Genomic DNA, 10,085 nt, shown 5'->3' with positions numbered 1-10,085 from the left:
TTTTATCAGCCACATCTCACATCAAGTCAATTTTATCAGCCACATCTCACCCACAACAAACGCAGTCAGGCTTCCGTGCCACTGAAGACAGCAGCTGTCCTTGAACTCCAAGCCGTAAGGAAAGTTGTCTTGTCCTTTCACATTGGCACTATAGCAGCAGCAGCCCGCGCACCGAGTGCTCAGAGGCATTGGCACTGCTGGCGCAGAAATCAGAGCTTCCAGGTGAAGCAGTCAGTGGCTGATGGTTGCCAAATAAGCAAATTCAAGAACAAGGAATTTAGTAACTTTTTTACTCAGTGTCATCTATATAGGGCAAATACAGGACAACAGATATTCCAAACAATGAACCACCATTAACAAGACGGAGACACCCCGTTCAAAGTCAGCCCTCGTTGTCTGTAGCAAAGAAAAACTCTGAAGGTTGCTAAATAACTTGGGGACCGCACAGTTCTTGTTCCTAAAAGATGCCTTCAGTTGTCAACCCCAGGTGAAAATCCTGGAAAAGTGAGCTGGGAAGCACCCTTGAGATCTGTTCTTCAGACAGCAAATTACAGCGTGACTGTGTGCAGAGAAGACATCAATCTTCCAGGCTGTTTGTCGCTCAGTATGACTTCTTGAGATCACAGGCACAACCAGATGTAAGCATGTAGTTTCAGAAAGAAAATGCAAAAGGTAGAATTCTATCTACTTTTGAGGTGGTAACGTTCACCCCCTTCTCAATTTAACTTAACCCCCCCCCCCCAAACCCAAACACCCCACAGAAACCAACCACCTCCCCCCCCATATCAGAAAAGCTTTGGCTGCTATTGAAGCTTGGAGCACGTTACTGCTCCTCCTACAGCTCCTCCTTCTACTTGCCCAGAGGCAACTACAGTTCCAGTTACTAACTCCAGTAGGTCTTAAAAGCAACAGATTCAACATCTATTTGATGAAGTATTATCAATGTGAAAAAACACACTCTAATTTTCAGCTGCTAGCCAACTTCAGTTTCTGAGGTTTAAGGGATACAGCTTGGATCACTTAGCAGGGGAGAGGAAGAGAAACACCAGGGAGAGGACAGCAAATTCCAGCAGCATTTTGAGCTGGACCCTCTGGGCAGAGGCTACGGTCCTCCCTGCTACCAGCCTTCTCAGGTGTGCAGTAAAAAGTTGAACCGTTTGGTTTTTCTGAGATACCTTTCTGTATTAGCAGGAGCTCCTTTACCTGTGGCAACCGCACCAACGGCTCATAAATGTTGTCCCCTTCCTCTCCAGAAGAGCCATTTACCATATCTGCACTCCAGCTTTACTGCCGTCCAGATTCCTTCTCCAAGCACTACCCTCTGTGCTGCCTTACATGAGTTCACCTTGGATGCCTTATTTCTCTCTATTAACCACTCTCTCTTGTTATACGGAATGACAGAACGGGTGAGGTTGGAAGGGGCCCTGGGTGACCTCTTCCAGTCCAACCCCCTCTTCAGACCCTGGTCTGAACAGCCAAGCAGGTTGCTCAGGGATGTGTCCAGTTTTGAGTATCTCCAAGGACAGAAACACTACAACCTCTCTCGGCAACCTGCTCCAGTGTCTGACCCAGGATGAATTTTTTTCCCTTATGTTTAAATGGAATTTCCTGCATTTCAGTTTGTGCCCATAGCCTCTTGGCCTGGCCCTCGGCATCAATGAGAAGATCCTGCCTCCATCTTCACTCCCCCCCCAGGTATTTATACACATAGATAAAGATGCCCCAAAGCCTTCTCTTCTCCAGGCTGAACTGTCCCAGCTCTCTCGGCCTCTCCACGTAGCTCACATGCTCCAAATCTTTCAGCATCTTCATGGCTCTTCACTGAACTCACTCCAGTATGTCCACGTCCCTCTCGTACTGGGGAGCCCAGGACTGGACCCAGCATTCCAGCTGTGGCCTCCAGTGCTGAGGAGAGGAGAAGGATCACATCCTTGGCCTGCAGGTGATGCAGTGCTGTTCCTGATGCAGCCCTGGAGAGGCTCTTGGCCCTCCTTGCTGCAAGAGCAGACTGGACTTACAAAGCTGTATGTGCCTGCAACGAGTACTATGCACACGCTTTCTCATCCAGTCAGGAAATCATGCCATGTGCAATATAGATGACAGTGGAATAGCCACGAGTACTGAAAGCCCAATTCTTTGAATACATACCTTATGAAATTGAGCTGAGGTTTTTTCAATACAATAGTGAAAATAATGTAGTTAAACCTGTATTTCTACATTCAAATAAAGACTGTTTTCAGAAAAGCTGAAGGCATGGAAGGCTCATCTGAGAAGAATAATTAGCAAGAAAAAAACCCCACCAAACCCTTAAGTAGAAGGCATCTTCCCATATATATCACAGTCAGTAGCTTAAAAAAAAAAGAACTGAAAATCCTTCCCAGAGGGATCCCTGTAAGTCCCAGCCATAGGGACTACGGCTCTATATTACATGAAACTACACCATTTGAATCAGGCTAAAAACTAAAAGTAATTTAACAGCTATTAAAGCTGTTAAGAATACACATCACATTATCCATTTAATGCCAGCAATACCCCATTTCATACCTCGCCGCTTATAATTTCTGGTCTGTAAAATACAGAGCCCCATTACCTGGAAATTCCTGTTTCTAGGATAGGGAAATAAATTTCCAAATACACATTTCCCCCATGCCTCCAGAACAAAGAAATTACAGTAAAAGCCTTTAAAAGCAGAAACCTGCAGTTATGATACCTGCTAGACCTTCAAGACTTTTTATCTGTGCAGAAAGATTACTTCCCGTAGGAATACCAAAACAGACTGCAAGGAAGCGGACAACTAATATAGACAGGCTATGGATCACTTAGTCGCTCTTTCATGACACAGGGTAAGATGGATTTATTCAATTTATTCTGAAAGAGACTTGTTTAGCAAGGCTGAAGACTCAAAATCTTCTACCATGTAAGGCCCAAAGCAATGTTTGTAGTACTTTACTAGTAACACAGAAGCTTTATTTGGGAAAGACGACCTGTAACTTTTGCAGAACTGCTGGAACAGAGAAGGCAAATGCAAGCAAACACCTACTTACACATATGAGCAAGTTACAGCTTTGGGGAACACCTGAAGGGGTTCAAAGATGGCAAGAGGAAAAAAAATAAACTGCACAGCTCAAGCTTGTGAGCAGTTGGATGAAGAAGAAAAACCAAGCACAGCACTCCTCTAAGTCAATGGAGAATGTAATAAAAAAAGCTCACTCTCTCTCAGTTTAAGAATGCACATACCCAAAATTACTGTCTACTACTTGCAATTGGTACCCAACAAGAAAAACTGGGCAATGCCTTATGACAGACCAGGTACTCCACAAGTCAAATGTAAAGAGCGGTGCAAATCCCAAAGCACAGGAAGAGAGACACAACACACACAACCTGCAGTTTACCTTGGGCAGGACAAATCAGAAATAAAAATTCTTTAGGTTCTTTCAGATCTCCATGGAATCACCCAGGGCCCTAATTTTATATAACAGTCTAAAGATTCAGAAAAGGCCATTGCATGAATATTCATCAGTATCAAGAGAAGTTAGGTATCCAATAGTATTGCAAGTAGGAACCTCGCTGCATCTTTAAGCAACATGTATCTGCAGGATTTGGCCCCGGGTCCAATCCACTCAATCCTCCCGCATCTCAATTTGCACTACTGTAAGAGGAGAACAATACTTCGCAGGGCTGTGCAGCTTACCTGCTTAATGCATGCAAAGCTCTTCAGCGTTCTCCTCCAATCCCCTCATAGATGTGCAAATCATTGTATTCTTACTGTTCTGGGATAATGACTTTAATTTGATGACTTACAGAAGGACGCCTCTCAGCAGGGACATTTTCATCTGAAGGCTCCCTTGCCGGGTGCTGGTGGGGGTGAGAATTTTGACAGCGTAGCTCAGGGGACAGATGCTGAAGGAATCTCTTTCTTCGCTTCCTGCCCTATCACAACCAGATTGTGGTACCTTCTCAAACAGAGAATTTGAAGGAAGCACTGGAACAACATGAAAGTGAATAAAGGACCTTGAAATTCATTGTTTAAGCCCAAGTTTGGAATCTGAAAAGGAAAACAGACATTTTTTAGGATATGGTAGGTTAAAATAGTCTTTGTTTATTTGGCTCTTAACATATCCTACTCATGCAAGTTCATGACTGATCAATTAATGGGACAGCTCAAAATGGTTATTCCAGGACCCTTGCTTCTCCTGTGCGGTTTGTGCCATTTTGACCACTATTGTTCAACAGTGCACCATGCTGAGGATGCTGCTGGCAGAAAGCCTGTGTTTAACCCAAATGCTGGTCACAGTGTTTGCAATTGTGATTATAAGCACCTGAAATAAGTGATCCATAAGATAACTTAACAGGACCAGCTTCTTCCAAATGCATTTTGGAGGTCAGCTCCAAGTGTTCAGACTTAAGTCATTTCTGCAAAGAATGTTTTATTGTAACTCTCAAACTAGAAAACACCAGCAAGTATCATGCATTATTTTTTCCTTCATAGGTATTTTACACTGATGGCATCATTCACATTGTTATAATTTAGTCAAATACTGATAAAACTATTTTCTGGAACAGATTTCCTATACAACTGCAAGACCTTCAAAGTTAGCTTAGAAGGCCTCCATACAAGTGGATCTTTTCTTCAAATTCAAGGAAAAAGATAATTTAAATTTCTAGTTACTGTCTCAACTGACAAGATCTACTAGTAGTAGGAAATGCATCTCTTGAAATGGAAGCTACTTTCACAGTGTCCTTTGAAGCAGAGTAGCTTCGTTAATGCAAATTCTCACTCAAGTGGAGAAGTAACAAATAGTGAGGCTAAGTAACAGAACCTTTTCCAGGGCAGTATCACACAAATCTTACTAGTGGTTGAAATAATTCCACTTAACTAAAACGAAAGTACATGTTGGAAACAGAGTGTGAACAAAACGCCTGCCCACCTTCCCACTCCCCCCCAAAAAAGAAGGGAAAAAAAAAAAGAAAAAAGAAAAAAAAAAGGGAGGAAGGGAGGAAGGGAGGAAGGGAGGAAGGGAGGAAGGGAGGAAGGGAGGAAGGGAGGAAGGGAGGAAGGGAGGAAGGGAGGAAGGGAGGAAGGGAGGAAGGGAGGAAGGGAGGAAGGGAGGAAGGGAGGAAGGGAGGAAGGGAGGAAGGGAGGAAGGGAGGAAGGGAAAAAAGAAAAGAAAAGAAAAAGAAAGAGGGAAAAAAAAGAAAAAAAGAACGGGGAAAACCCTCACCCAACAGAATAACCCAAAAGACGTTACATGTCAAAGTTCTAGTAATACTTGTGAGCCATCCCATCACTGGGAACTGAATTTGAACTGTATTTTGAGCTATTTAGAGAAGGAGTGCTTTGTATATGTAAGGTTCCATGTGTATGACAAGCAGTTAAAACTGCACTTTACAGATTTTTGTATTTCCACGGATTTTTTCCATTTCCATGGATTCTTCCTTTTGTGATATGTCTTGTTAGTTCAGGATTAATTATAAGGTTATAATCAAGAAACAGAGAAATATTTTTTAAATATTTCCTTTTCTATACTTTGCTGGTTCAAGTCAGTATGCTGATAGTATGTGTGCTTCTCCACTTCTGCTGCTAGATGGTGGTGGTGGGGAATATAGCTTATCCCCTCTGACCCAAAGTTGGGAACAGAATGGAAAAAAACCCCAACTTATGTTGTATTTGCCTCTGGCCTCATCACTCTGTAGGATGTTCCTTGCACTGAAGGAGAAACCCGGGAGGAAAGGAGGTAAAGCAATTGCAGGAACAAGGAAACATACTAACACCCAACGTAGTTTTCTAAAACAAAAAGCAGAGAACAACTGTGACAGCAATTGGAGTAGCACTCAGGTTTTTATCTTCTCATTACTAGTCTCTGGAGGGAACATCAAAGATTAAGTCTCCACACAACATCTCTGAAAACAGAGGAGAGCTAAAGCATGACACACCCATTGAGGCTTATGTTTTTTTAGATTCCTCTTTTATTTTGACAGAAGAATGTCCCTTCAGAAATATTTAGCATTTTTACAGATGTTTATTGAAGTCTGCAAAAAACATAACTGATTTGAATTAACTTATACCAATTCCCTTTTTTTCCAATATAACTGGTTTGGTAACCAGACAAAAAACAGATATTAATGTTTTACTGCAGAATTACAAACACCTTTTTAAGTGTAGAAAATATTAAGAAAAAATTACTTTAAGCATGAAGCTGTTGTAGTGAAAGACCAGACCAAGAAAAAACATGCTGCTATGCCTTCTAAGTTGCTTGCATTCTTATAGCAAAGAACTGATATAATCCTTTTAATAGATGTGACAGAACTCTTATTAGAAGTAAGTATCCCTGAGGAAACAGATTTCAGGCATAATTTGAGCATCATAGTTCAGTGGGAAATGACTTTTTAGGCAATGTGTAACAAGATCTCCACAGTCCTGTGATTGTGACAAAGAAAACAAAAAGTACACCTCGCTGGGAAGTTTTTCATATGATAGATTCATATGAAATACTGCAAGAGAAAAAATCTTTATCAACATAAAATTTCATGAGATACTTAAAATATTCTAAACCCTCCCAACCCCCAAACTACATCTGCATCATAATTTTAAATACAAACATGTGATATAATCAGAATTATTTGCTTATGTTCACCTCTGAACAACAGCTAAGGGTAAAATGAAACCAGTAATTAGTAAGCAATAATTACAGCTTTATGCCAAAAAAGAAAAGCAGCTTTGACAAGATTTTAGACCTACAGTCTATACCAAAAATAAATTTGAAAATAAAACCCTAAGATACATTTATGTAGCAGTTTTAATTTTTAATAACTTTATTTCTAGATCGAAGTACTTATTGGATGCAAATACTACAGATATGATGAGAAACTACATGAATTTTCACACGACTTCAGCTCAGCTGCACATACTGAACAGAAGCATAATGCGACCAAGTTTTCCAAAAGTGTTTGTAGCAGTAAACTTACAGTTAGGTTTTCTTTACCACTAACTTAATTACAAAGAAGAAAAAACCAAATCCAAGCAATGTTACCACTCCCATTTTTACTAATCTTTTTTCCAAGGTGGGTGCTTTTTCTGGAAGTTTCACTTGGCTGGGGTCATTCTTCTGTTCATGCTGAGGCAGATGATAAGTTCATGTAAAAAGTGCAACAAATTAAAAAAAGTTAGTGTGAAAGCTTCTTAAGTATGTGATAAAGTACCCAGTCCTAAGAATCTGCATGCATTTAGGATTGATATTATTTTTCTCTCACTGTCTGTCTCTGCTCTACTTTAACTGAAATAAATGTGTGCAAACCTTTATCTTATCTGATGCTCAATCATTCTGTAATATATATTAGAAAAACAAACTGTTCATTTACAAACTTAATTCCTCAGGAGTAAAACGCACTGCTAATAGATGCTACAAAAATCTAATAACAAAACATTTAAACTCCAATCATCAAGTATTTTAACCAGAACTTTTGCTATTTAATTACTAAAGCAACTGTTTATTAAAACAGCAAGTTAAATAAGTAATAACAGATTGGACTTCCTTGAAATTAAAGGGAGAGTAGAAAGTACCTTACAAGTGCCTGTTCAAATACACATTGAACCTGAGTGGAGCCTTGTCATGAAGTGCAGCAGGGTTAGGCTCCGATTCCCTATCTTAGTTTATAACTCTTGGAAGGCCTTCTCATTTACCATGCCTTCAAAAATTATATGCTACAGACATAACATGTACTGCTGGCAAACTCTTGTAATGACTAAGCTTAGCAAACAATACTGAAGATTTTAAGGGAATTTATACAAACTTATTATCTAAGACCTTTAACTGTTTCACTTAAATTGGCACTTTTCATAATAAATGCTTCAGTGCTCTACTCATTCAGGAGTGTCCCACCATAAATTAACTAGCACAAAAACGTTTTGTATTGAAGTCTTCATCAGTGAAATTCATAAAACATTACAGGAATTACATTTTTGAACTAATTAGAAGGCTAATGTTTAACACCTCCGTTTAACACTGGGTACAGAGCCACCGTGCTTCACCTTGACAGCTATAAAACCTAAGTACAGATGAGAGCAAAGTCAAGTGGCACCTAACTCAGATCCCCCCCAGCCCTTATAACTGGCCTGCACATACAGGAGGCAAATATATACATGCAATTGATTTCTGCATATGCAAAAAATAGGAACACAAATAGCTAAAAAGTTCTTTGCCACAACCTCTATCTACCTCTTAAATATATTTGGTGTTAAGTGATTTATTGGGAGAAGGCTGTTATATTACATTAAATTTACTTAAGCTACAGGAAATTGCATTAGTAGCATTATACTCAAGGTCTGAGTTCCACATGGCTTCGTTCAGCAACAGATTCCTTTCTGACACTGATGCTCCATTTACTCTATCCCCGCGGCCATTCCTTTTACTAGCCTATTACTTAAAATGACCCCATCTGACAAGAGCGTGTCATTGTGTTGGTTTGAGAATGACTGATGTGGTGCTAACATCTAGCCTTGACCTCTCCCACCCTCTTCTTTTGTCACTCTGCAGTTATCTGGGATGCCTCCCATTCAATCCATAAAACCTTAGTATCTTCCTCGTGAGTCAATAATTCCAAACAAAAGATTCCTTAATTAAGAAGTAAGAGTGTAAGTATTCAGAGTGGCATTTATGCCACAGTGGTTGTCCAAGAGCACAGGGATACATTCCACTTAATTCTTTCCTGCAGTAGAAAGAAAAAGATCCACTGTGCCTTCCTTTGGAGTCCATGCTGCTGTGGAATATTCTAGATTATTTCTCATTCTGTCCATGGAAAGGTGGAAGGGGGAGAGGCGGATGCAATGTCCAAGCTACAGCTAAAGAGCCTGTGGCAGACCAAGGTATGAAACATTTCACTGATGGATGTCACATGTGAGGTTGCACGCAGAAACTTGTACACAGTATTCAATAGCCTCACTCACACATACCCACCTTCTCCACCAGGTCCTTCAGTTCGGCAACTTCTTCTCCCAGCTTCTCCACACTGCAAACCAAGTCTTTGCAGACCTCAATAAAACTTTCAGTCGGTGCCCACTGTAGTACTATCTGTTAATAGTTACAGTTATTTGCCAGTATTACTGTAGATTATAATTTAATATTATTTAGTTAACATATCATAAAAGACAGTGGCAGGAAAAGTTTTATAACTGCATGTATGCTGGGTTTTCATTGTACAGTTTATACACAACATGATCTACCCTCTATCAGCCTTTGTGGGAACCTTTTGTCACTTTAACTCCCGTATCAGCAGAAACACTAAGAAACAGATCTACCTCCTTTAACTGGGTGGCTTAACTCTTTGAAATAAATTATTTTAAAAAGCATCCTTTAGAGAAAGAACATTGGACAGCTCTATATAACTATACAATAATCAAGGCTGTTGATGAGTATTAATATTTTTCATTTTACAAGGTAGAATAATATTCTAGAATAGAATAATATACTCTAAATCAATCTTTTTTTCTTTGGTTGAATACCTTGTGAGAATTTTTGAGGAAATGCTTATTCATGGTCTGCACAGGAACGGTCAGCTTACTACACTCTTTATTCAACTTCTGAAGAAACTTCAGAAATTCATCTCCACTACAAAAATAAAACGATACTCGTTATTTGTTAAAGGCTGTAACTTTTTGCAAGCTAAGTATTATCTACGCATTTCCAACATTGGCTAGTGAGTGAATCAGACATGCAGCTTCACTGCATAAAAAAAAAAATCCAGTGTCATTTTAACACAGGGTAGTTAAACACTACATTTAACATCTTAGCAAGTTCTTAGTGTTTGGTTTGGTTTCCCTTCCCCTCCTTTTGGAAGGGCAACAAATCATTAAGTTATCTGGAATATTCTGCTAGTAAGACACACTGAAAGCTGGGAAAGTGTCACCCAAAAGCTTTTTGGAAACATTCTATTAACCTCCACTTCTGTTTCTAACTCTCATCAATCCTATATTATCAATGAAAAAATTTCATTACCTGCTGCATGAGTAATTTAATAACACGATACATAATAACTGCAACACTGTTTTTCTGCGCACGTGTGCATACAGATCACAGTCTTGCAACACC

At 39.8% G+C, this 10,085-nt stretch overlaps 1 protein-coding gene and 1 long non-coding RNA gene across 2 annotated transcripts in view; both read right to left on the bottom strand.

The window, feature by feature from the left end:
• Window positions 1–276: 276 nt before the first annotated feature.
• Window positions 277–5,385, bottom strand: LOC142082847 (uncharacterized). Its single transcript, XR_012673871.1, has 2 exons — window positions 3,692–5,385; window positions 277–613 (listed from the first exon to the last, which is right to left on the bottom strand). It is a non-coding gene; the product is annotated as an uncharacterized LOC142082847 (long non-coding RNA).
• A 1,479-nt stretch (window positions 5,386–6,864) lies between these two features.
• Window positions 6,865–10,085, bottom strand: part of ASZ1 (ankyrin repeat, SAM and basic leucine zipper domain containing 1) — a 41,513-nt gene continuing 38,292 nt past the window's right edge. Inside the window, exons 11-13 of the mRNA XM_075151393.1 lie at window positions 9,500–9,605; window positions 8,955–9,068; window positions 6,865–7,115 (exon numbers count right to left, since the gene is read on the bottom strand). Coding sequence (XP_075007494.1) covers window positions 6,969–7,115; window positions 8,955–9,068; window positions 9,500–9,605 — 367 coding nt within the window. The 3' untranslated portion in view covers window positions 6,865–6,968. The remainder of the gene's footprint in view (window positions 7,116–8,954; window positions 9,069–9,499; window positions 9,606–10,085) is intronic.

This window comes from Calonectris borealis, chromosome 1 (genome assembly GCF_964195595.1).
Source record: "Calonectris borealis chromosome 1, bCalBor7.hap1.2, whole genome shotgun sequence".
NCBI lineage: Eukaryota > Metazoa > Chordata > Aves > Procellariiformes > Procellariidae > Calonectris > Calonectris borealis.
Note: the sequence above shows the minus strand (reverse complement) of the source record. Positions and strands in the feature narration are given on the sequence as shown.